Source organism: Taudactylus pleione, unplaced genomic scaffold (genome assembly GCF_031769625.1).
Source record: "Taudactylus pleione unplaced genomic scaffold, aTauple2 ptg000637l, whole genome shotgun sequence".
Classification (NCBI taxonomy): domain Eukaryota; kingdom Metazoa; phylum Chordata; class Amphibia; order Anura; family Myobatrachidae; genus Taudactylus; species Taudactylus pleione.
Window position 1 is genome coordinate 6,245,967 of NW_028285039.1, and position 27,533 is coordinate 6,273,499.

Consider the following 27,533-nt stretch of genomic DNA (forward strand, 5'->3'; position numbering starts at 1 on the left):
ATGTGGAGAGTCAATACCACTTTCGGCAAAAAGGAAGGGCGAGTATGAAGTTCTGCCCGGTCTTCATGAAAAACAAGATAAGGAGAGCGACAAGATAGAGCCCCCAGCTAGGGCCAACAAAAAGACCAGTTTCCAGGAGAGAAACTTCAAATCCACCTAATCTAAGGCTTCATCTAAGACGAGGTTGAGATCCTACAGAGGATACTCGAAGTACCACTTGAAGAAAAGTTTGAACCTCTGGCAGAAGGGCCAAGAGGTACTATAAAAATACAGATAAGGCCGAAATCTGCACCTTCAGCGAGCCCAAGTGAAGTCCAGTATCTAGACCCGTTGAAAGAAAAGGAGGAGACGAGGTAAAGATGAGGAGAAGGTGGAAGAACCACACATCAGGCCACATAGGATTTCCAAATCCGATGGTAATGGGCAGATGCAGCATAGTATAATCACGGTCCACGGAATACCATGTCTTCCTAAGATGTTGGTCTCAATAGCCACGCTGCTAAATGTAGCCAATGTAATTCTGGGTGCACAAATGGACCTTGCCGAAGATGATCTGACTACAGCAAAAGTGGCCATTGATCGTCTGTCAAAAAGAGATCTGAGTACCAGGCCCAACAGGGCCAGTCCAGTGCCACCAGAACGACTGTCATTTATTCAAGCTTGTACGGCCAAGGGATCATCAACGCATCTGCCCAAACGGCCTCTGGGTCCCTGGTCCTTGAGCAGTAAAGAGGCAGTTGACAATTGTTCCTGAAGGCCATGAGATCTATATGTGGCCTGCCCCAACTACAGATCAACTCCAGAAGATTTTGGCATGCAGAGGCCATTACCCAGGATGAAGGTCCTGATGGCTGAGATAATCTGCTTCCCAGTTGTCTACCCCTGGGATGAAGACTGCGGAGATGGCCTCAATGTGTCTTTCTGCCTACTGTAAGATGCGGCTGGCTTTGCGCATTGCTATGCGATTGTGCATTCCCCCATGCCATGCGATTGCGCGTTGTTAATGTATGCCACTGCTGTGTTGTGGGATTGCACTTGAACGGACAACCCCAGCAGCATTAAGAACATTAATCAGCAAGAGAGATTCCTGACAAGACCAACGCCCCTGGAATTGGTTGTCCAGGAAAACAGCTTCCCATCCGCAAAGACTGGTGCCCGTAGCTAGTAAAATCCAATTCCAGATGCCAAACCGGCGACCCGCCACTAGGTGGGCCATCCCGAGCCACCAGATCAGAGAAATGGGAGCCTGAGGAGACAGTCTCACTAGATCTGAAGATGTGACCCCGACCATTGAGACAGAAGATCCAACTGGAACAGCCTGGAATGAAATCTTCCGAACTGGACAGCCTTGAAAGAGACCACCATCTTCCCTAGAAGGCAAATGCAAAGGTGTACAGACACCTGTCTTGGCTTGCGAACCAAGTGGACCAATTCCTGAATTACTTGCGCCTTGTTGAGAGGAAGGAACACTTGTTGTAAGGACGTGTCTAGTTTCATCCCCAGGAGCTGAAGACCATGAGACGGTATTAGCTTGGACTTCTGGAAGTTGACAATTCAGGCCACGCTGGATGAGGATTTGATGAGTAAGTATCACCTGGTCAGGAAGTCTTTCCGCCAACGGTGCCTTGATGAGTAGGTCATCCAGATAAAAGGACAATGGGCCTGATTCAGCTTTGGTAATAGAGTAAGATATAGCAAGTAACTGAGCATCTTGGTAAAACCATGCTGCACTGCAAGTGGGGCAGATTTAAAATGTGCTAGAGATTTAGATTTTGGAGGATGTGTCCAAACTGAAATCTAAATTGTAGTGTAAACATAAAGCAGCCAGTATTTACCCTACATGCAAGAATTTTTTTTTTATGTATTTGCACCCCATGCATTGCAACATGGTTTGTCCAGATGCACAGTTACTTGCTTTATCTTACTCTATTCCCAAAGCTGAATCAAGCCCAATGTTCACTCCCTTAGTCCAAAGATGAGCAATCATCACCGCCATCACTTTGGTGACCCTGGGAGCTGATTATAGGCCAAAGGGTAGGGCTTGAAACGGATAGTGAGACTCCTTGATGGCAAACCGGAGGAAGCTTGGTGTTGTCAGTATGTGTAGAGACACTTCCTTGTTCTCCAGGAATACCATGTATTCTGCTGCTTTGAACCCCACAATGACTGAATGAATGGATTTCATCTTGAATCTGTGAAATGATAGGTAGAGATTCAAGGATTTGAGATTCAATATGGGCCCGACTGACCCATCCGACTTTGGAACCACAAACAGATTGGAGCAGAATCCCCGAATCCTTTGGGGAGCCGGAAATGGAACTTGGAGTCTAGTAGCCTGTCAATTGGCTGTCGGAGAACCAGTTGTTTCAGGGAATCGACTGGCAGAACTGTAGAGAAAAAATGAACTGGAGGAGGAAAAGCAAACTATCTTGTAACCCTGGGACACAAGATTTCAAATCCAAGAGTCGGAACAAGTGTGGAACCAAACTTGCATTTACCTTAGAAGACCCACATTGAGATCCCCCAGGTGAGACAGGAGCCTGTCATGCCACTGGCTTGAGGTCCGGATGACAGGAACGTTAAGCCTTGCGTCCTCTTGAACGACCTCCTCAAACTGCTGAGGACACCTCTTAGTCTGCTTTAAAAGCAAACAGGGTCCAAAAAGGAACAAAAGGAGGGGCCCTTAAAAGAGCAACGCGGAGTCGCTGCCGAGGAAGGCAAAAAGGGACTGTTGCCATCCGTGGCCAGCGAAATCCACGTGTCCAAACAATATATCTCTAGTAAACAGAAGGCCTTCGACAGTGCGCTTTGACTTTTCGTCCACCTTCCAAGTGGGAAGCCACAGGGCGCGGCAGGCTGCCACCGCTAAAGCAGAAATTCTGGACCCTACCTGATCAATATCTCGAGGCCTCGCCCAGATAAACAGCCGATTCCTGGATATGTTCAGCTCGAGAGATAAGATCCGCTCGCAGAGTATTAGACCTCAGTCCCTCTCCCAATTGTTCAAGCCCACATCTCTACTGCCTTTTTAACCCAGGAGCCGACTAGGGCCAGTCTGAGTAGAGCACCAGCAGTAATATAGATGGGCTTGAGGGTAGTTTCCAATTTACGCTCAGAGCCTTAATTCAAGGCCGTAGCTCCAGAGACTGGTAGTGTCATTTTCTTTGATAGGAGAGAGCCAGGAGTCCACAGGCGGAGGAGTTTCCCACTGGATCAGTTATCTGTGGAAAATCCCCCTAAAGGGCCTATGCATTAAGCCATAACCTGATTGGTTGGTACTTTATCCCCGTCTCTCCAAGGCTGAGTACATAGACCCCTTAGTGAGGTGATTCCCAACCTCGGTCCTCAAGACACACTAACAGTCCTGGTTTTACTTTTATCCATGATTGTGCACAGATGGTTAAATCAAAATAACTGAGGTACTAATTAAGTCACTTGTGCTCAAGTATGGCTATCCCTTAAACCTGGACTGTTAATTTGCCTTGAGGACCGTGGTTGGGAACCCCTGCCTTAGTGAAACAAACTCATTATTACACACAACATTGCTATTTGACCTTCAGTTGTAAATAGGCTTTAGGGGCCCCAACGTGTATACAAAGAGTTAACCGTAACCAGGAAAATACTACTAATGTGTAAAGAATGTTGCTAATTTATAATAGAAACACTCAATTAGAAAATATCATCATTTTTGTTATTGTAATTTATTGTATGTTTATTGTTCCAAACGTCTTAATCTATAACAATGACCAATTTCAGTAAATTTGGGTTATTAGAAATACATTTAGATTGCTTTTGCGTAAGTTTTGACTCCGATTGTCTGTGTCTGATTGGGGAACTCTTGCCTCTCTGACATGTGTGGACTGAGTTAGGAATTGCCGCCAGCTTACACCTGTACAGCACCATGTGTATTATGATCCTTTCATATAGGGAAGCGTATAAGCATGGGTATATAGTTCATCTCATTCACGTAATGTGAACACATACTTATTAGTCTCAGTAGTGATCGAAGTGGGGGTGGGGGAAAGTGGGGGTATGGAAAATCGAAGGCTGTACTCATTTGAGCACCGAAGGCGCGCACGTCCTGGAAAAGGGGGCGTGGCCACTTTAAAAGGGTGTGTCCCTATGACGCACCCCTTTTTCATCAGTATAGTCTTCCACACGTAGTACCCCTTATACACATTATGCCACACAATAGTAGAGCCCCCTATAAAATGCCCACAGTAATAGTGCCCCTATACAAAGCCCACAGTAGTGCCCCTTATGCAATGCTCACAGTAGTAGTGCCCCTATACAATGCCCACAATAGTAGTGTCCCTTATACAATGCTAGTAGTGTTCTTTATGCAATGCCCACAGTAGTGGTGCCCATTATGCAATGCCCAGAGTAGTTGTGCCCCATATGCCCACCGCAGTAGTGCCCCTTATACAATGTACACAATAGTAGTGCCCCTATGCAATACCCATGGTAGTAGTTCCCCCTATACAATGCCCACTGTAGTAGTGCTCCATTGTAGTAGTAGCCCCCTATACATTGCCCACAATATTAGTAGTGCCCCTATACATTGCCCACAGTAGTATTGCCCCTTGAGGTACTGCCCCCTATACATTGTTCACTATAGTAGTAGTGCCCCCATACATTGCCCACAATAGTAGTGCCCTCTATATATTGCCCACAGTAGTAGTGCCCCTTACAGATAAAGGCACACAGACACACACATAAACATACTAACCTGAAGCCCCGCTCCTGTGTGCCGCCACCGCCCAACAGCTCCTCGTCTGTACTGTGGGAGAGACGTCATGACGTCTCTCCAAACACCCACTGTGAGAGCCGGAAGGCGGAGCTCAGAAGTGAGCTCATCTCCGGCTTGCAGGGAGGGAAGGAGCCGCCGGGTGCCCACTGGTAACAGAATCTCAGCGGGTGCCCGGCATATGTATAAAGCAGAAGCAGTGCCTTCTCCATATGCCTATCGGTGGCGGGCAGGTCAGTGCTGGAAATGCCGGTATACCATACCGTTGTATACCGGCACACTTTGAGCGCAGAGTCTGAGCCTATAAACCCCTTGCCTCCCTCATTCCAAATCTGCAATCAGGCATATGCAGTTTCTGTGCACACGTGGTGCAGAATTGCAGATTTACACACAAAAAACCCTGACATATGGAGTAATTCAGAGCAAGCAACTGTGCATCTTGGTAAAACCATGTTGAACTGCAGGTGGGGCAGATTTAAAATGTGCAGACACATTTAGATTTGGGAGGGGTATGTCAACACTAAAATCTAAATTGCAGTTTAAAAAAAAAAAAAAAAAAAAAAGAAGCTGTCCAGCATTTGTAGGTTACATGCAAGGTCAGCCACTATTTACCCCACATGCAAGAAAAAAAAATGTATGCATTTGCACCTCTGGTATTGCAACATGGTTTGTCCAGGTACAGTTACTTGCTCTGTCTAATGGTGCGTACACACAGTACGATATAAATGCCCTATATGAACGATAACGATATTGTTCATCGTTTTATCGTTCATTTTTAAGTACCAACAAACTTACCCAAGACCAGAGATGTGCGTTCCCGCATGGACGATAACGATATCGTCCATCGGCCATGCATGCATGCCAACCTGGACAATATCAGTATCTCTCCATAGGAGTCCACGATCGTTGATCGTGGGTTGTTGGTGTTTTTTTGTTGTGTGGATGAACAATACCATTCATCCAGCACACCAGGATTTTTAAAGGGAGATCGTTCAGTGACATCATTATCGCTGACGATCGTTCCGTGTGTACGCACCATTACTCTATTCCCAAATCTGAATCAGAGCCATATATCTTACTCTGCCTGAGCCCCCCAGTTGTTAATTCACACACGCTAACCAAGATCTGCTCTGTCTCAAACTGCCCCAACAATGTTTCCCATCCTGATCCTACAGCCATTCCATTTTTTTTTCTTTCACAACTACCATTAATTCTACAAGTGTGTTTCCACATGATGCCCCCCCCCATTGCCATGGTCAGATGTAATCACCACATCTAAAACAATCACCTTAAAACTATGTACTCCTTGCATGGTAAAGGAGGCAGGCTCTCTGTTGAATAGTGGTAAATTTCTGTATCTTCATCCAGTGTCTCTATTATTTTTGACTGGTGTAGGTTTGGATCCCATGTATGTTGCTCCCTTAATATATGCTGCAAGACCATTTGTGGCATAGCCTCAATTTCAGTGGAGGCTTTCCATAACCTGATTGGACAGTCATCACTCTCTACCTGCAAAGGGGAAAAAGCAAGGCAAAATAACTTTATACAATAATATCAGCCAAATCACTTCTCATTTAACATATCCCCAATCTTTCCATGTTCCCTACATAGAAACACACATATTGCGGTCTCAATTCTGGTCGCTGCTAGCGATTGGAATGCCTATACACATATCCGCCTGTATTCTGAGTCATATGCATCTACGCAACAGCAGCACCAGACCCAGCGCTCTGGCTGTGAGAGCAGCCATCGTCACTAGCAACGGCACTTACACCTAACCCCATGCTTGGTGTCAAAAGATGCAACTCAAAATGGCATGCACTCTGTATATGCTCAACTCTGTATATGTGGGAAGACTTTTCTTACGTGTGAACACCCGGTTGCTACTCTGTAAAACCCACTCAGCCGGCGGTGAGAGGTGGCAGTGCATCTAAAAGCGATTCTAAATCAGATTCATCTGAAAGTTGCATATGGCTGCTGTGGCATATGCGTAGTTTGATAAAAATCTTAACATGCATCCGCATTTGGATTTCCATCCAACTCAGAATCATGTACTACAGTCATGGCCAAAAGTTTTGAGAATGACATGTATTGGTTTTCACAAATGTTTTTAGACCTTTTTGTCAGATGTTACTATGGTACAGTGCAGCCGGAGAGTATTCACAGCGCTTCACTTTTTACACATTTTATGTTACAGCCTTATTCCAAAATGCAATAAGTAGACATATGGTAAGGACTTACCCTTATCTCTTTTTCTACGAGGTCCATAGAGTCACACAGGGGTATAGGTGATGCAGAGGGTATACAATCGGGAAGCCGGCTGCCAGAATCCTGGCAGCCGGCTTCCCGACTCCTTTATCCCGCCGTGGGATAAATGACCGGCGTCTATATCCCGACCGAGCGGATGCCTGGCGTCGTGAGCGTACAGCCTCGGGGGGGGGGGGGGGGGGGGGGGTTTAAGGATTAGGTTTAGGGCACCGGGGGGGACTTAGGGTCAGGCACCCCCCCGGGAGGGTTAGGCTAGGGGGAGGGAGGGTTAGGCCCCCACAGGGGGGACTTAGGGTTAGGCACCCCCCGGGGGACTTAGGTTTAGGCAGCGGGGAAGGGGGGGGGGGTTAGGGTTAGGCACAGGGGGGGAGGTTAGGGTTAGGCACCCCTAAGGAGGGTTAGGTTAGATTAGACAATACTTACCTCACCACGATCGGGATTTCCAGCGCTGTCTGGCTTCCGCTGCCGGGCTCTGCTATTTTGTCGGGCTTCCGCTGCCGGGATTCGAACTCCCGGCCATGCGGCAGCCGGGATATCAAACCGACTCCGATGCAGAGTCATCTGGGCACCTTACACAGTAAATTCTTCTCCCAGGATGCAACGGGACTCCCTCTATACCCCGCCCCCGGGCCGGAGGCTCCTCAGTTACGTAGCAAGCCAAAGGCCGGAGGAGGATAAAAAAGAAGAAAGTCTGGAACACACTAGAATCACATTCTCACACAGAAGGACACGGAAAACTGGTGGCCAAATTGAAGCACAGGTGCGTCAGGGCGGACCCTGTGGACCCTATGGACCTCGCAGAAAAAGAGATAACAAGGGTACGTTCTTACCATCCCTCTACTTTTATACTTCAGGATCCAGGGTGACCTTGGGGATTTCCAAAGCAGTACTTTCAAGGGCGGGGATGCTCCTGTGCCGAAGAGAGAATCCGCTGCCCGAAGGAAGCATCCTGAGTGGCAAAGGTATCAAAAGAGTAATACTTCAAAAATGTCTGGATAGAAGACCATGTGGCCGCCTTACAAAGTTGTACAGCCGAGGCACCACGACGAGCTGCCCATGAAGGGCCCACAGACCGAGTAGAATAAGCAGTAACAGAGGGCGGGACTGGAAGGTCCTCATGAATGTAAGCCTCAGAGATCATACGAAGCCATCTAGCCAAAGTTTGTTTATTGGCCGGCCATCCTCTCTTGTGGAAACCATAAAGTACAAACAAGGAATCCGACTTTCTGAGAGAACTGGTACTATCCACATAAATCTTGAGGGCAAGTACCACATCCAATGAGGCCTCCCCTGCCGAGAGGTCTGGGGAGTTAAAGGCAGGCACAATAATCTCCTCATTAATGTGGAAACTAGAAACCACCTTAGGAAAAAACCCAGGGTGAGTTCGAAGCGCTGCCCTGTACCTGTGAAAAACTAGAAATGGGTAACGACAAGAGAGAGCCCCCAAGTCGCCCTTTGATGAGGTGGATCGTCTGTAATCAGAGACAGGCGCACTTATGGAGAGAGCACCATCATTTGAGTCTGTATATGATGGGGAAATCCGTCCCATTTGGAGAGGATCGATCGCTGCAGAGGTCGGGAATGAAATTAGGCTTACTCCACCATGTTGAACGTTGACACCATAGATCCCAGTAACTGCATTGCTGAGTGGACTGACACTCGGCGATTGTGAAGGCATCTGCGTACACGCATCTGCAAAGTGGAGATCTTTTCTGCTGTCAGAAAAATTCTTTTCTGTTTATCAACAATTTATCAACCACCCGTGTACCTGGTGTACCTGGATCACAAATATTAACTGCAGGTGGTAGTGAAGCACCTCTGGGGACCCTGCTAGTAGCAAGAGGTCACTCAGGTAAGATAACAGGCGGATCCCCTGCAGCCTCAGATAGGATGCCATTACTGCCATGACCTTTGTAAACACCCGAGGTGCAGTGGCAAGGCCAAACTGCAGAGCCTGAAACTGTAAATGTTGTTGTGACACAATGAACCTGAGAAAACATTGGTGAGCTGAAACAATCGGAATATGCAGGTATGCATCCTGAATATCCCAGGGTACCATAAAATCCCCAGGTTCCATAGCCAGTATAACTGAGCGTAGGGTCTCCATTCTGAACCTGGGTACCCTGAGGAATTTGTTCAGGGACCAGAGATTGAGAATAGGACAGTAAGAACAGTTTGGTTTCTGGACTACAAAAAGGTTGGACAACGGGACTGGTACAATTACCCCTGCCTGCAGCATGGATTGTACCACCTCTTGAATAGCCAAAGCCTTGTCCGTGTTTTACGGAAGGGCTTTTGCAAAGCACTCCCATGGCGGCTCATGCTGAGCGACAGAAGCTGCAGAGGGACCTGGAGAGGTACAACACCGCAAACATAACTCCTCAGAGGCATTGTCCCCCGCCCCTAACACCACTGTACATTTTTTACAGAAGAGCTTAGCAGGAGCCAAATTAGGCATATAACTCTCACTGCTAGTCAAAGTGAAGAAGTTGCCACTCTATAGATGTGATTTAATAAGGTCACAGCCTGTGACTTTAGCCACACCCGCACAACACCAGTGCTATAGCTCAGAATAGCAGAACAGGTACAGGGATAGCAAAAAATGTCCGACAGTTATAGAAAAAGAAACTCAGACAGCGCTAGCATACAGTTGCAGACAAATGCAGAACAACAACAATACCTGCACTTAAACGGCAAATACTGGTCAACTACACAGACTTAGCGTCTAGTAGCACAAAGTGCTACATACACTGACCACCATCAGGAGGAGAGGTATGTAGGGGGACCTGTACTCCGCACCGTCTGCCGAGATCTGCGACACGCAGCCAGGAGAAATGGCCATCGAAGAACTCATGGGGGGTGGAGCCGGAAGAAAGAAGCAGTCACAGTTCAGGACCTTCTTTGGATCCTGAAGTAGAAAAAAATCATTTTTGTCCTCAAAAGTCTACACATAATACCCCATAATGATAATGTGTTTTTGAGATTTTTGCAAATTTAATAATAAAAAAAAAAACTAAGAAATGTTTTAAGCCTTTGCTCAATACTTTGTTGATGCACCTTTGGCAGCAATTACAGCCTCAAGTCTTTTTGAATATGATGCCACAAGCTTGGCACACCTATCTTTGGGCAGTTTCGCCCATTCCTCTTTGCAGCACCTCTCAAGCTCCATCAGGTTGGATGGGAAGCGTCGGTGCACAGCCATTTTCAGATGTTCAATCAGATTGAAGTCTAGGCTCTGGCTGGGCCACTCATGGACATTCACAGAGTTGTCCTGAAGCCACTCCTTTGATATCTTGGCTGTGTAATTAGGGTCGTTGTCTTACTGAAAGACGAACAGTCGTCCCAATGTGAGGTCAAAAGCGCTTTAGGCAAGAATGGGCGGCCATCAGTCAGTATGTGGCCCAGAGGTCCAATCCCTGTACCTTTTGCAGAAGAATATCAGTCCCTGAAGTTTTTCCTGGAGAGAAATGGCTTCTTTGCTGCCCTTCTTGACACTAGGCCATCTCCGAAAGTCTTCACCTCACTGTGCATGAAGATGCACTCACACCTGCCTGCTGCCATTCCTGAGCAAGCTCTGTACTGGTGGTACCCCAGGATATGGTCCTGGCACTTGCTGGACATTCTTGGGCGTCCTGAAGTCTTCTTCACAACTATCAAACCTCTCTCCTTGAAGTTCTTGATGATCCAATAAATGGTTGATTTAGGTGCAATCTTACTAGCAGCAATATGCTTGCCTGTGAAGCCCTTTTTGTGCAAAGCAATGATGACTGCACGTGTTTCATTGCAGGCATCCATGGTTAACAGAGGAAGAACAATGATTTCAAGCTCTACCCTCCTTTTAAAGCTTCCAGTCTGTTATTCTAACTCAATCAGAATGTCAGAGTGATCTCCAGCCTGGTCCTCGTCAACACTCTCACCTGTGTTAATGTGAGAATCACTGACATGTCAACTGGTCCTTTTGTGGCAGGGCTGAAATGCAGTGAAAATGTTTTGGGGATTAAGTTCATTGTCATGGCAAAAAGGGACTTTACAATTAATTGAAAGTCTTCTGATCACTCTTCGTGACACTCTGGAGTATCTGCAAATTGCCATCATAAAAACTGAAGCAACAGACTGTGAAAACCAATACTTGTGTCATTCTCAAAACTTTTGGCCATGGCTGTATATAAAGCAGTGATTAAATTCTAGACAAGATAATAAAATTAGTGGTACAAAACAGATATATCGTTAGGTCAATATAAAAATTTAAAAAAAATCTCCACAAACCTTCTTGTAAGCCAAATCAACATGTTCAAATCCTGCACCTGTCACCCAGTTTCGGTATTTGTCCTTGGCGTCACGTAGAAGGTTCTGCATGGAGTTTTCCAAAGAAACGAGGGTATTGGAGTGTGCTGCCAAGGTGGTTGTGGATGTGTTTATGGTCACTTCAGAGGACTTGAACAGTAGTTGACAAATACTAGGGCAGAGATCACGGCAATAATCCGGTACCTACAGTACGATGGAAAAATTAAGAGTTATGGTAGACTTACCTTTGTTAATTCTTTTTCTTTGAGGTCCATAGGGTCCACAGGGATACCATGGGGAAATGTTGTTGGAGTGATCCAGGCAACAAAAAGTTAAGCTTTCAGCTCCCAGGATGCCTCAGGTCTTCCTCCACATATAACCCGCCCCTTGCCACAGGCATTTCGTTTTTTGTAAACAAGCCTAAGGCAGGAGAAGGAAAGAGGAGAAGGAAGGGCAATGTACACCAGAAGCACTCACAAAAGATGATGGAAACCGTGACAAAAAAAAAAAAAACCCAATGCAGTGAGGGTGGGTGCCCTGTGGACACTATGGACCTCGAAGAAAAAGAGTTAACAAAAGGCAAGTCTACCATAACTCATTCTTCATCAGGGTCCATAGGGAGTCTACAGGGATACCATGGGGATGTACTAAAGCAGTTCCCTTAAGGGTGGGGACGTTCCTGAGCAGAAAGGAGAATCTGACACCCAAAGGAAGCATCCTGAGGAGGCAAAAGTGTCAAAGGCATAGAACCTAAGAAAGGTGTGGACAGAAGACCACGTGGCTGCCTTGTACAACTGTTCAGCAGTGGCACCACATCGAAACGCCCATGATGCTCCCACAAAGAGTAGAATGTGCTGTCGCCGTGTTTGGAACATGGAGATCAGCCTCCGTGTAAGCCTGAGAGATAGTCATGCCCAGCCATCGAGCCAGGGTTTGTTTGTTAGCTGGCCAGCCTCGTTTGTGAAAACCAACCACCACAAAGAGCGTCTGATTTTATAAAAGTTTTTGTACGATCCACATAGATACGGAGAGCTTGAACCACATCCAGGGAGGCTTCACCTACAGAAAGGTCTAAAGGATGTAAAGCTGGAATCACAATCTCTTCATTCACATGAAAACGTGTACGGGGGATAGCTCTTTCCTGGTGGAAAATCAAAAAGAGGAGCGACAAGAGAGCACTGCCAAATCAGAGACTCTGCAGGCAGAGGAGATAGAGGGGAGAAAAAGTGTCTTCGCTATCAATCTCTTCAAATCTACTGTGTCCAGAGGTTCAAATGGAGGAACTTGCAGCCTCTTGAGAAGCAAAGACAAATTCCACAGTGTCAACGGTGGGACAAATGGTGGCTGAACTCGGAGAACACCCTGAAAAAAAAATTCTAACATCCGGCAGAGAAGCGATACTTCGCTGGAACCAAACTGACAGCGCAAAAACCTGTACTCACAGGGTGGCCAGGCGGAGAACGAGGTCTATTGCAGCCTGGAGAAAAGAAAGTACCCGGGAAACCCTACAAAAACCTTAGGGTCATACTTTGTGGGAACACCATTGACCAAAACAATGCCAAACTCTGTAATAGATGCGGGCAGAGAACGGTTTTCGTGCCCTATGTATTGTCTGAATCAGAGCTGGAGAAGCCTTTGGCTCTTAAGGTGGAAGACTCAAGAGACACGCCATCAAAGACAGACAAGGTAAGTCTGGATGCAGGCAGGGACCCTGCGCTAACAGAACCGGCCATAGAGGAAACGGAGTGTCTATGGATAGATTCCGTATGTCAATGAACTAATGGCATCTGGGCCAAGCAGGAGCTACTAGTATTACTGTGCAGGCTTCCTGCTTGAATTTCCTGAGGATCCTTGGGAGGAGGGTATAACGGAGGAAAGAGGTATGCCAGCTTGAAGTCCCACCTCACTGCCAGCGCGTCCACGAAGGCAGCTGAGGGATCTCTGGTCCTGTACCCGTACCTGGGGACCTTGTGGTTGTGACGTGAGGCCATGAGGTCTACGTCTGGTAGGCCCCATTTGTTCACCAGGAGTTGAAAAACCCCCGGATGGAGAGCCCACTCTCCGGCGTGTATGTCCTGAAGACTTAGGAAGTCTGCTTTCCAGTTGAGGACTCCCAGTATGAATATCGCTGAGATAGCGGGAAGATGACGTTCTGCCCTGATCAGAATGTTTGCCACTTCCCTCATGGCTGCCTGACTTTGCATGCCTCCCTGATGATTGATTGCTACTGTGGTCACATTGTTGGACTGGATTTGGACTGATCTGCCTTGGAGTAGGTCCTGTGCCAGGATGAGCGCTTTGTATACTGCACGAAGCTCCAGGATGTTTTTGGGCAGGTAATGTTCCTGATTTGTCCATCTTCCCTGAAAGGTATGATGACCTGTCACTGCCCCCTATACGCGAAGACTGGTGTCCATGGTGAGGAGCACCCAATTTGGAATCCAGAATGGGCAACCCTTGTCCAGATGAGCCTTTTGTAGCCACCATGAGAGGGAGAGCCGAACCATCAGAGTGAGAAGGATCTTCTGGGACTGTATTAGATTATACTGCCCGTTCCACTGGGAGCGAATCAATTGTTGCAGAGACCTGGAGTGGAACTGAGCATATTCCACCATGTCAAGGTGGATACCATTGACCCCAGGACCTGCATCACTGATAGAATGGATACCCTTTGCTTGCGGAGCAGTTTGCGCACTTGCAATAATACAGCCGAAATCTTGTCCTTGGCAGAAACAACCTTTGTGTCTGAGAATCCAGAAGTGCCCCCAGATTAATGATCCAGCCATGCGTCTGTAGGCAGACAATGGTCAGTTGGAGATGGTGCTGTAAAACAGCTGGAGACCATGCCAATATCAGGAGGTTGTCCAAGTATGGCAGTATTCTGACTCCTTGACGACTTAGGTAGGCCATCATAACCACCATTATTTTGGTGAAGAGACGAGGGGCTGTTGATAGACCAAAGGGCAGTGCCTGAAATTGGTAATGTTGTTGCAGGACAGCAAACCATAGCAATTGTTGGTGGGATGGCATAATAGGCACATGCAGATACGCATCCTGAATGTCCAGGGAAGCCATAAAATCCCCAGGTTCCATTGCCAAAATAATTGAACGAAGAGTCTCCATACGGAACTTGGGTAAACGGATAAACTTGTTGAGGGTTTTCAGATTTAGAATAGGATGAAACCAAAAACAGATTGGAATAATAACCCCTTTCTTGTTGAAAGACAGGAACCGGGATTATCACCCCTGCCCGTATCAGGGAGTAAATAGCCTCTTGGAGGGCCAAGGCCTTGATAGAATCTGATGGGGGAGAAACCCAGGCGTCTGTTGTTGTTTGATGTCAGTAGTCCGCAAAATTAAGATGTCTGCCTCCCACCCTGGGATCCCCCAAGAGGAGGCCCGCCCCATCAGGTGGAGGGTTTGTCGTCCGGCTTGAAAGCTGAACGTCTGACCTGCCAGGACCTCTTAGTTGCTGCTTGGTGGTCCTGCGAGAACTAGGCTGTCTGGAGAAAGGCTGTCCTTTTGCTCTTCCATGAGGGCAAAAGGACCTAGGCTTTGATGTAGCGGTTGATGGCAGACCTGCAGATTTTGAGGTTGCCAGAGTAGCCACTATCTTATGCAATTCTGCTCCAAATAGTATTTCCATAAAAAGTAATGGATTCCAGAGTCTACTTGGATCCCGCATCAGCTTTCCAGGACCTTAATCAAAGGGCTCTACAAGCAACAACCGAAGCTGCCGATGCTTTAGAAGTCAGAAGTCCGGCATCTATTGCAGCTTCTGCTAAATAGGAGGCTGCTTCCCATATGTGGGAGATATATATCAGCTGTTCTATGGTAGCATTTGGTAGAGTATCTTCCAATGCCCCCATGCCCAACAGCCTTGGATACCCAGGCCACAGCCATATCCGGATGAGTTACAGCTCCAGACAGTGAAAACACTGATTTAAGACATGTTTCAAGTTTTCTATCTGTAGAATCTTTAAAGGGTAGATGCGGACGGTATAGGCAATGTAATGCTCCTGACTAAATGTGTGAGATGAGCATCCACAATAGGAGGGACTTGCCACTTAGTTCATTCAGTAAGTGGGAAAGGATGCTAATCTTTTTGTAACATGGAACAGTTTATCCGGAGTACTCCATGCTTCACCAATAAATTCAGTGAGCTGCTCAAACTTAGCAAATTCAGTTTTTACCACCAGTGTTTAAACACAGGAGCCTTACTTCTAGGAGCTGGCTCATCATCCTCTATATTTAGGATTGATTTGACCGCCCTCACCATGAAGGGACATCCGCTGTAGAAGGATGGTCCTCTTCTCCTGAGATAGACCCTGACTTCTCCGATGATGCCTCTGAATCTACATGCTGGGCAGACTGACAAAATTATATCATCCGCTTAGGCGCTTTAATGGCTACCAGTCTGTTCTCCTGCAACATTTGTTGAAACGCAGAAGCTGACTGAGCCATATTCTGATTGAGTGAGCATAAACATACATCCATGAAGGATGTATAGGGGGCAAACATAGCAGGCTGAAACTGCTTTGGGTATCCCAATATGGGAGGCAGCATGGGAGCAACCAAATGGTCCACTAGCTGCTTCATAACCTGAGACAAGGAGGACACCCAAGATGGCTCCTGTACTGGGGCTGGTAGACTGGACTGGTGAGGCGGTTCTTTATACAGGATGGTTTGTTTGCTATTTGTTAGAAAGTCCTAAGGGGACAAGCCGGCCAAACAGCTTTTACATGAAACCAGCACCGGGGCCACAGCTTCCTGTTTACCCTTAATTTTAGACATAATAAATAAGTGCAAAATGTGACTGCCTTCACAAGCAACAATAAATGTAAAGTACAATTTAAGATATATTATATATATTATATATATATATATATATATATATATATAAAGCACTAATCCACGGCACTCACCATTCCTAGTTTTCGGGTGCAACATGGTATGTGACCACATTGTTTAAATAGAAATCACAGGGGCTCTGCACTCACCATAATAACTAACAATAAAAATAATAATAGACATAATAAACAGTGGGGTTTTGGTTCATGAATTGATCAATGCATTTAAGCTTGCAGCCCGCGTCACGGGACCCCACTTTACTGCAAGTCCCTACTCTATTGCTCAGAATTATAACATGGACATAGCCATCATATTAGTGATGAACTCAGGGTATGCTATCAAGGTTTAAAGCTCACAGCAACTTTGCTTTTAAATGTGAGACAGTTACCAAGCACACCTGCTGCAAAGCACCTAGGAAAACAGCTGACACAACACAAGTTAGATAACTAGTTAAAAGGGGTGCATGAGAAAATGTGATCACAAAAATGATTCATTATAAAAATGAATCATAATAAACAAAAAGGACTAATCCACAGCACTCACCATTCCTAGTTTTCGGGTGCAACATGGTATGTGACCACATTGTTTAAATAGAAATCACAGGGGCTCTGCACTCACCATAATAACTAACAATAATAATAGACATAATAAACAGTGGGGTTTTGGTTCATGAATTGATCAATGCAAACGCGGGCTGCAAGCTTAAATGCATTGATCAATTCATGAACCAAAACCCCACTGTTTATTATGTCTATTATTATTGTTAGTTATTATGGTGAGTGCAGAGCCCCTGTGATATATATATATATATATATATATATATATATATATACGTCCAGCGGACCGGCACTCTGCTTTCCTAATGAATCGATGCTCCAGTGCCCTCCGTAGTACAGAGATATATGCAACAAATCAGCGGCACTTGGAGACTGATATATATTCATTTAATGTGTACAAAACACATATCACAGTCACCTCTTGGTGACGGTGATATGTGTTTTGTACACATTAAATGGTGCCGGGATATATATATATATTCCACACACACCTGTAGCAAAGGGTTGAGGAGAAATAGCAGTGATAGTTATTGCTGACAGTACAGAAAGTAAAGGCAGTAACAACACAGCAGAGCTAGCAAAACTCACATACAATGCATGTACAATATACCTGCAATGGGCCCTGAATCAACTACTTGGTAATCAACACAAGGCTTGGTAGGATTTTGAGTTGTGTATAACCTGGCCTCTGGGGAGAGGTATACAGGAACACTAGACCCAAAACCTCCTGAGACTAGCAGCTTCAGCAGAGCACTGATAGTGGTCGCTGGGCGTCTCATATACAGAGGAGGGTAGGAGGAGCAACTCAGATGTGGGAAAACCTCAGCTGGAACGTATGGGCTGGGGGAGGGGCTGCCGGGGACAGCCTACCTCCCCTATGCTGTATTAACCACCTGCCTTATAACATGTCCGGCGCCAGACTGACTTGCCCTAGTGGCCTAGTGGGGGAGCGGACACAGCAGTCGCCCTACTACAGCAACCTCCGGCAGGTCTCAAACTGCTGGAGGTATGGACTGCTACGTGGTTCCCCGTGGAAGAGGAACCACCTTACCTGCCTCCCTGTGCTCCCAGCTGCAGTCCCGGGTTCCAGCATCGCCGTTAGCCAAGCTCCGCTGGTGCCCGCCTAAATGACCAGTCTGGTTACTGGAGTTGCGGTGTCGGCGGGGGTAGCCAAGTGCTGATTGCTCTAAGGCAAAAATAAACAAAATAAACCATAAAATAAAAAGCTTTGGTCTGCCTGAGCAGTCCCCGTTATAAAGGTGCGTCTGAATCTTGCTGCACCAAATGAAAAACTGAATGCCTGTGGCCATGTGGAGGAGGACCCGAGTCATCCTGGGAGCTGAAAGCTTAACTGTTTGGTGCCTGGATCATTCCAACCACATTTCCCCATGGTATCTCTATGGAGCCCCTATGGACCCTGAAGAAGAAAAAGTATTTTAAAAATTGTGAAGTGTCTAAACCATGTTCAAAACAATCTCACCATTTTTAGTACACAGACCTTTTACATTTGGGTTGGTTACGCAATGCCGACAGTCAGAATATTGCCAGCGGCATCCCGACAGAATCCCGACCCAACTAAGTACCCTAAACCTACCCCTAAACCTACCCCTAAACCCTCCCCTTCTGCACCCTAACCCTGCCCCTAAGCCAAATACTCACTATCAAGATGCCGGCGACCGGAATTATGGTGCTGGGATTCCGACTCCGGTATTTTGAACACCGGCATCCCGACCGTTAGGATGCAGACTGCTTCTCTTTTCATTTAGCCAAATATTATTCTACTGCATATTAATGGACGATGGTCACAATTGCAGCCTCACAGCACTGGATTCATGGATTTCATTTTACCCAAGTCACTATCCATGCATATGAATAGGAATTTAGCCTAAGCTCCAATAGTGCAGGGACTAATGTAAATTACTACATATTATCTGTATAGCGCTATGTAATAGGACTGGCAGTATATCAATATTACATTTATGTAAATCATCTACCTGAAAAAACCTACTGCACTCAGCAATCATGTGAGCCAAGCATTGAGTTGCTGCCAAGTTCTCACTCAAGTCTTTCTGGTCTGGCTTTCCGAGACTGTATTTTCTCTGACTTGACCTATAAATTGAAATTAAGAAAATAAGGTATATATATTACCCAAAACATTACTTATGAGATAATATAGATGATGCCAACAAGAAGACAGTAACTTTGCATATGTTTGGAATCTTACCTGCATAGTTGTTCATGGAACATAGGGGGAGATGTACCAAGTCTCTTGAAGAGAAGTGAACAAGCGGAGAAGAGAAAGCCTGATACATGTCCTCCTTAGTACCAAAACAAAAGCATTACACATCAAGAATAAATACAATGCAATCTTTCCCAGTACAGTCTAGGAAACCTATGGGCTAAAAATAAACATGCATCAAAAGCCCCTATTTAATGTAGTAAACATTCAGTCATACATAAAGATGGAGCATACAAAAAGAAACCATTGATCACCAGACCATAAAGTATGGAAGGAACAATGGAAATAATTAGATTGCCTAAAGTAAAATAATCTTAAGAATGATTTATACTGGCCATACACTAGTACGACAAGCATAAGATAAGTTTCATCTTACGATTTCCCTTGAACTCCCCGGCAGCTCTCTGGCAGTCCCGTCCGCTTAACACACGATGCTCATGCGATCTCACATACCTCATTTGTTAAAAAAAAGAAACTGCTGCACGCGCGTGGGAGGGAGATCAGTGATGTGTGCATCTATCTTTAATAAAATAAACACAGATGCAGGGATGGTTCAGTGAGAAACACCCGTGCATCTGTGAAAAAAAAAATGTAAAAAAATGTGTTTTGAAAAAAAAAAACGTTGTGCCCCCCCAAAGAGCGACCAGCCCCGGGATTTTAGTGCTGGTTGGACAACATACGGGGGACAAACGACGTAGAGGTCCTCTGCATGTGAGCACAACCAGCACCGGCCTAGTCAAAGTCAGCCCTGGTTGCCAACATACGGGGGACAAACGACATAGGGGTCCTCTGTATGTAAAGCACAACCAGCACCGGGCTAGTCAAAGCCAGCCCTAGTTGCCAAAATACGGGGGTCAAATGACGTAGGGGTCCCCCGAATTCTGCACAACCAGCATTGGGCTCTGATCCGGTTCTGGTTCTGGAAATATAGGGGGAAAAATGCGTAGGGTTCCCCTGTATGTTCCAGAACCAGCACTGGAGTTTTCTAGCAGGGGGCTGCTGCCACAGCCCGGGGAGCCCTTTCACCGGGCCCCCCAGCCGCAGCATCAGCCCTGACCGCTAGTCAGCCCAGACCGGGTTCCCTGGAGAGCTGGGGACCCCCCCAATAAAGATCTAACCCTCTCCAGGGCACCCCAGGCCCAGGCTGATAGCCCGGGGCTATCTTTGGCACCCCTGGGGTGGTGGGTGCCAGGGAGCGTCTGAGCGGTCATTGGCTGAGAGGTCAGCCCCCACCTCTCTCCGCCAATGAATGGCTCCCACCATTGACTACAATGCCCTTAATGGCCAGCATGCTGGTACTTTTGGTTCTCCAAGTACCAGCATGCCGGGGAGGCTTGCTGGAACCTGCAGTTCTACTCGTAAAGACAATGTTTTTACTTCTTTTTTTACACTACACTTATACACTAACAACCCGCGGCACCCACCGCCTCAGTGGTGCCGGGGATAACCCTGGGCTATCAGCCTAGGTCTGGGCTGCCCTGGAGGGGGGGGGATCCCTTTATTTTTTTTTTAACAAATTGCGCTGGACGCACGATGCAGGGCATGCGCAAATACACGGCACGATTGGCATATGATCACAATAGATAAGATGGGCTACACATCTGATCAAACGATACGTTTTAAGAGCTGCGGAAGCGCGCATCGGATCGTATTCCTACCTAAATGCTACACGATTCATCAAACAACGTGTCCAAAAATCGGGCAATCGGCCCAAAATCGCACTAGTATATGGCCAGCATTACATAACTTAATCAAAATGGGATGGTGATAATTTTAGTGATTTGAGGCAGAGCTTAACAAAAACCAACAAGTAAGAGTTCTGTATAACATAATGACATCACATTTTCTACCTTATTATCTACAGAACAGCCCTACTGAATGATAACCCCGGGCTATCAGCCTAGGTCTGGGCTGCCCTGGAGTGGGGGGATCCCTTTATTTTTTTTTTAACAAATTGCGCTGGACGCACGATGCAGGGCATGCGCAAATACACGGCACGATTGGCATATGATCACAATAGATAAGATGGGCTACACATCTGATCAAACGATACGTTTTAAGAGCTGCAGAAGCGCGCATCGGATCGTATTCCTACCTAAATGCTACACGATTCATCGAACAACGTGTCCAAAAATCGGGCAATCGGCCCAAAATCGCACTAGTATATGGCCAGCATTACATAACTTAATCAAAATGGGATGGTGATAATTTTAGTGATTTGAGGCAGAGCTTAACATAAACCAACAAGTAAGAGTTCTGTATAACATAATGACATCACATTTCCTACCTAATTATCTACAGAACAGCCCTACTGAATGACACTGCACAAAAAAATGGCTGATAAGACAGTAATCCTTGGAGCCAGGGCTTTTCCATGGCGTTTAGATTATACGGCTTTGAAGTCTCAATCAAAGTAAAACATTTACATCTATATGTTTGGCAATCCTGTTCAAAGTAAGCAAGTAAGGGAGGAGGAGGAGAAAGCTTATTAAACAAACAATAAAGCACCCATGGTGGATGGAAAGGAGCCCTGTAAGAGTGCAGGATTAGGTCAATAAAATAAAAGGAAGTTAATCCTTTATAAGGGCTTCCGATAAAAATGTCTCACACTCATCACATGTACTAATTTAGGCAAGTAGAATGAGTCCTGAAGGTTATACAGTGCTGTGAATCCCAAAATAAAATCATAACCTTCAGTACAGAATACAATCACCCACACAATAATATACATTTCCCCATCTAAGAGAGAATGCAAACACCCCCCACACAAGAAATGTCTGCTCTGCATTCTCTCTGATCTATGGCTGGATCATACAGCTGCCAGTAAGCTGGCCTGAGGCCGACCACTAGAGTTCTTTGGTCCACAGGCTGCCTGGGAACGTTGTGATCTGATGGATTACATCATTTACAATGATCCAACCATACAAAATATGTAAACACCACAAACACCTCCGCTCTCACTTAAAAAAAATCTCTCATTCTAATGCCTCATATAATATTAATGATTAGTATTCCAAAACTACATTTAGACACCTCATGCTTATCAATGATATATTGTTGAGAGGAGAAAAAAAAAACTGAAAATGCCCCCCCCTCTCCTCCACCAGTTTTTAGGAATTGTCCCATAGTAACCTGGTCATTCTGCACAGTCAGGGAGCACTAGAATACATACCCTCTAACATTTTACAGTAAGATCCCGGTACATGGGGCGTGGTCACAGATAAAGGGGCGTGTCCACGGGGGCTAGAGGTAGCTGGTGCTGGCGGGTTTCAAACTTACAGCATAAATGTTATACTGCAAGTTCTGTACAGAGGCGCTGGCAATGGTCAGGGCAGACTTTAGAGAAGCACGGAGGACGGAGAAGAGCCGGCTGTCACTCAGCAGCGCTGCGGGAGTCCTGTGTCCCAGCAGCGCTGCTTAAGAAATCAAGTGACTATACCCACCAGTACAAAACGGTAGAGACTAAAAAGTGAGATAATGAACAGTGATGGCAGAAAGCAACCAGCAACATCGCTAGTTTCTCCTCGCAACCCATAGAGCTGCGCTGGAAACTAAGCGATGTTCAAAGTACTAATAGGCAAACACTGTATGAAAGCAGACAAACATCACTGTGACGCTCAGCGACATCTCCTGGAACTGAATTTCCCCTTAGCAGTACAGAAAGTAATTAGAACTGTGAATTCTAAAAAACAAGCAAAGAGACAGGCTGTCCTGCGGGTTTCAACAATAAAACAATAATGCTATATATGTTGTTAAAATATTGTTTGCCATAAGTATCCTTTAATTATTAATGTTAAATGAGCAAGTTTGGTATGTATCCCTGTTGCAAAATACAAATGTAAAGAGCTTAATGGACATTTATACAAATAATATACTTCTCCTTTTACAATAAATACTTCGCTGTCCAGTTTTGAACTTGCCTAGTTGAGGATGAGGAGCACTCTCTTCGGAGAGAATTCAGATGAAACAAACTGGGCGCAAGACACACTGCAATGTTGGTTGGAGTCATGTGGTTCTCGGTGGCACAAGCAACCACATCTCTGAGAAAGTAGAGAAGCAGTTTAAGGGCTTCACGGTTTTCATCTGGCAATAATAGTATGGCAGCCTGAGCAGCATAGAACTGTTGATCCTTTGGCAGGTCTGCAGGGAAGCGAAGAAACCATTCACAAGTTGTAGGAGTAAGAAAGCACAAAAAATATTGAGAGGTAAAATCACAAAAATATTGAGAGGTCAATCCATGTCTTAAGGTGTGTATACACTGGGCGATTAAAGTGGACGACTGAACGATAACTATATCGTTATCATTCAGTCGTCCACTTTATCGGCCATTTTTAACACAAAAATGATGAACGATAACGACGACGCGCGTTCCCGCGGGTCGTTCGTCATTATCGTTCATCGGGTTAACATGCAGGCCAACCTGACGATGTCGTCAGGTTGCTGCATGTTATGGAATGGGGGAGAGAGCCTGGCGCTGAATGATATCGTTAATGATATCGTTCAGCGGGTGTGCTCAATGTCATGAACGACACTGAGCACAGCCTGCCGGGACACACTAGACGATATCGCTCAGTGAGCATATCGTCTAGTGCGTATGCTCCTTTAATGCCATATGACTAAGGATATTATATGTATCCATCACAATACATGCAGCATGCAATTGTGCTCAGTGTCCTCTGACATTTTCACTGGTTTCTGATGGGAACTTACCAACTGGATGCAGTCAATATCCCGACCGCAGGGATTCCGGCTGTCAGAATGCTGGCAAGCATCTCAAACACCGGCATCGCTAAGGTAAGTAGCAGGGTTAGGGGGTGGGTTAGTGTTAGGAGTTAGTGCCTAACCCTTCCCCGAGTGCCTAAGGGGGGAGGGCTAGGTTTAGGGCGTGGGGAGGAGGTTAGATTTAGGCACTAGGGGGGGAGGTTAGGTTCTCACACCGGGGAGGCAGGGTTAGGATACCGACCGACAACTGTCTGTATCCTAACCCAGTCGGGATGCCGGGGTCGGGATTCAGACCGCTGGGATCCCGAGCGCTGGCATTCCATACCCATCCCATTACCAACACCCTGTGCAATACCTTCACCAGTATGGTGATAATATGTAGCACTCTGTGGACAATGTATATGCATGCCTATAGAGAAACATTACCATAAGAACAAAGTTGCTAAGAAATAGTTTATTGCCTAGAAATGAAACATGTATTCTTGGTTCAGTAAACAATCCTTAAGGAATGTACATACAACTGTGATTAGTGGAATGTGTGCGTGAATTTTTGTCTAAGCATTAGACCAGTTTTCTTAAAAAGAATATCTTTAATAAATAATCATATTAGATTTCCTATTTAATTTCTTATACTATTTTTTAAATATATATTTTTGGAGTGCAATACTTATAATAAAATCTCTAGGAAGATAAGATACTTCTGGAAGTAAAGAAAATTTGTGTATAATATTTGAGGCACTTTCTCCAGGCCTAAATTAACGGACAGTGCTTGAAATCTGTGCTAGTATCAAGAAAATAGGACTTTTTACAAACCGCTCTCTCACACTGCTATTAAGACCCGTATTCAATTAGACGCGGAAAGCCGTAATCGGCGAAAAAGTATTGCCGATCGCGGCTTTTCGCCTGCTCGGAACTTGTCGCCTAATTCAATTCCAGACGCTTTTCGTCTACGCGGAAAGTCAATGCAATGTAATAGGCGAAAAAGATTAGCCTCTGAGTAGCAGGAGAAAAGAAGTGCAGCATTTTGATTTTGGGGTGCAAACGTGGGGAAACCTCTCAGCACCGTTGGGGCAGGCCCCAAAGGACAACTGTGGCAAAAAAATATGCGGAAAAAAAAAAGAACACCACAAAAAAGTACTTTCATTTTGGGGGCGAAAAGTACAAGGTGGGGGTACTAGCATAAAAACTAGCGAAATAGACTTCTTAGGGGTTTGCAAGGATGGGTCAGGTGTTTTTAGGATTGCAGGTGCTGGCTAGAGGTGCGTTTTTCAAAACTTCACTTTAGAGACTTTAAAATATGCTAGTACCCATTTTCAAGTACCCCAAATTTTACAGGACTACTTATTTTCACAAAAAAAATACTGCTTAATGTCATTCTTCACCACTTCAACAAGGACGCTAATAACAAGGATTTCAACAACTTCAGTACCCCAAATAGTTTTACAGGGCTATTGGAACACTTCTACATTAATCCACAATGTTAATGCATCTTTTTGGGGGGGTTCAGATTTATTTCCCCAATTCTGACAGCACTTTCCGTCTGTTCTGAATTCGCCGCCTGCCGTTTTCGCCTGGTTTGGAATTGAATAGGGCGAAAAACAGGGGCGCGCAATATAAGTTTTCGCGTCCAAAACAGGAGATGTCGGTGAAAAGTGCGGCAGGCGGAACTTTTTCGCAGAGGCGAAAAGAATTGAATAAGACCCTATATGTTAGTAAGAATTAATCCATTCCTTAGCAGAGCGGTAACTGGGTGAAGAGCATATCAGAAGGAACCTTACACTGATAAATCTGCAGGAATGATTCACATAACTTGCTTGTGAATATAGGTTCAGGTAGATCCCGGAAATACTGCTTCACCATATCAGCTACATCAAATGCAGACTGGCCTTCATAATTCACAAAGTTAGAATCCAGTTCATTCATTTCTCTCAGAGCCTGGATTCTAGACTTCACACCCGATTTTCGAAAAAGACCAACCTTTAAAATAAGAGAAGCGATCAAGTTAATGTGTGTTGAATATAAATTACTAGCAATCTGGAATATTTAATATATTGAGAAGCATTATATGTCAAAGAATGAAAAATAAAAACGTAAGAAAACCCTGTACATATTCAACATTCAAGTCAAGTAAACCACTATATCACAGAGTACTACGTTCAGAGCTTGTATTTAAAAGGGCAATAGCAATGCATACAAAATAAGGCTTGTTTTGCATGTACTATATGACTTTTAAAGACCAGCGTTCAAAGCCGCTGAGAATCAGCAGCTTTGAAAAACTGATGCTTAGCAAATATACTCCCAGATCTGAGGTTACATATAGCAATCTGTGGACCTCAGGCTTCTCTAAAGAGGAGATCCAGATCCTCACCTGAGCTTGTGACGCCGCCAACTGGACCCTGGAGGACTGGCAACATGTGGTGTGGTCCGATGAGTCACGGTTCCAGTTGTTTCAGACTGATGGTAGGGTGCGGGTGTAGTACAAACCCCATGAGGCTGGAACCCAGTGTGCTGCCATTACCTTTACATACTCCTATCCCATGATGTGTGTGTGTTTGCGCGTGCCACCTTAGTAGACTGTGATACACCTTGTTTTTTAATCTCACCATGCACAATAACAAACCAAACGGTGTGAAGTTTTATTAGGCAGCTTACATTGGAGGACAGCACCGTTCAAAGTCATTGGGTGGCACCGTTCGTTCCTGGTGTGCTCCCAGTGTCTTACGAGGCTGGCGTCCTCATGTGAGTAAGTATTAGCGCTAATGAGATTGGTTTGAGGGTATTTAAGTGTTTTTATTGTATGTATTTGATCATGGGGTCACTTCTGAAACATTGGAAATACAGGACCGTTTTAATCATATTTGAATAAGTCTCCAGAGTGTCACCCTAAATATATTACATATACATCTATATATATATATATATATACACATACACACACACATATATATATATACTATATATATATATATATATATATAATGCAATGACGCCGGCACTCCACTATAAAGAAAGTAATTGCCCAGGTGCCCTCTGATGGTGAAAAACCAAAAAGTATATGTAGAAAATACAGCGGCACTCACAGGACTGAATAATGAAGACTCACGACTCCAGTTGGTCTATATTCAACGTTTCAGTCTTACTCGACTTTTATCAAGAACTTGTTCTTGATAAAAGTCGAGTAAGACTGAAACGTTGAATATAGACCAACTGGAGTCGTGAGTCTTCATTATTCAGTCCTGTGAGTGCCGCTGTATTTTCTACATATATATATATATATATATATATATACACATACATATACACACACACACACCTATATATACACACACTATATATATATATATATATATATATATATTACACAGTACTGTGCAAAAGTTACGGTAAACCGTACCCTTGTTAACGCTCTTTCTTGGAAGTCCATAGGTTCTACAAGGGAGACATTGGGGTGTAGCTGGGACTTGGAGGACCAGACACCAACAGCAAAGCTTTTCAATCCCAGGACGCTCTGGTTCTTCCCCTATACACAGCCTGAGGGCAACTCAGTTTTGTTAATAAACCCAAGGCAGGAGCAGGATAGGAGTGAAGGAAGCCTGGTAAACTGAAGAATCACACTCACACAGAGAAGGAACCAAGTGACCAAGAGAAGAAACCCATAGAAGCCAGGTGCGTCAGGGCGGGTGCACTGCGGAACCTATGGACTTCGAAGAAAGTTAACTAGGGTAAGTTTTACCATACTTGAATAGTACTTTACCTTTACTTCTTTAGGGTCCATAGGGCTCCACATGGAAACAATGGGGATGTCCTAAAGCAGTTGTTTAAGGGCAGGGATGCTCCTGAGCTGAGAGGAGAACCCTGCGCCCGA

The 27,533-nt window shown here is 45.3% G+C and overlaps 1 protein-coding gene across 2 annotated transcripts in view; it reads right to left on the minus strand.

Annotated features, from left to right (window-relative positions):
* The window catches only part of LOC148479114 (rho GTPase-activating protein 7-like), a 262,669-nt gene that overhangs the window by 35,110 nt on the left and 200,026 nt on the right, over positions 1-27,533 (minus strand). For both annotated transcript variants that reach the window (XM_088454946.1, XM_088454945.1), the window contains exons 8-12: positions 25,447-25,645; positions 22,867-23,086; positions 18,702-18,816; positions 11,282-11,503; positions 6,036-6,256 (exon numbers count right to left, since the gene is read on the minus strand). In XM_088454946.1, coding sequence (XP_088311072.1) covers positions 6,036-6,256; positions 11,282-11,503; positions 18,702-18,816; positions 22,867-23,086; positions 25,447-25,645 — 977 coding nt within the window. The remainder of the gene's footprint in view (positions 1-6,035; positions 6,257-11,281; positions 11,504-18,701; positions 18,817-22,866; positions 23,087-25,446; positions 25,646-27,533) is intronic.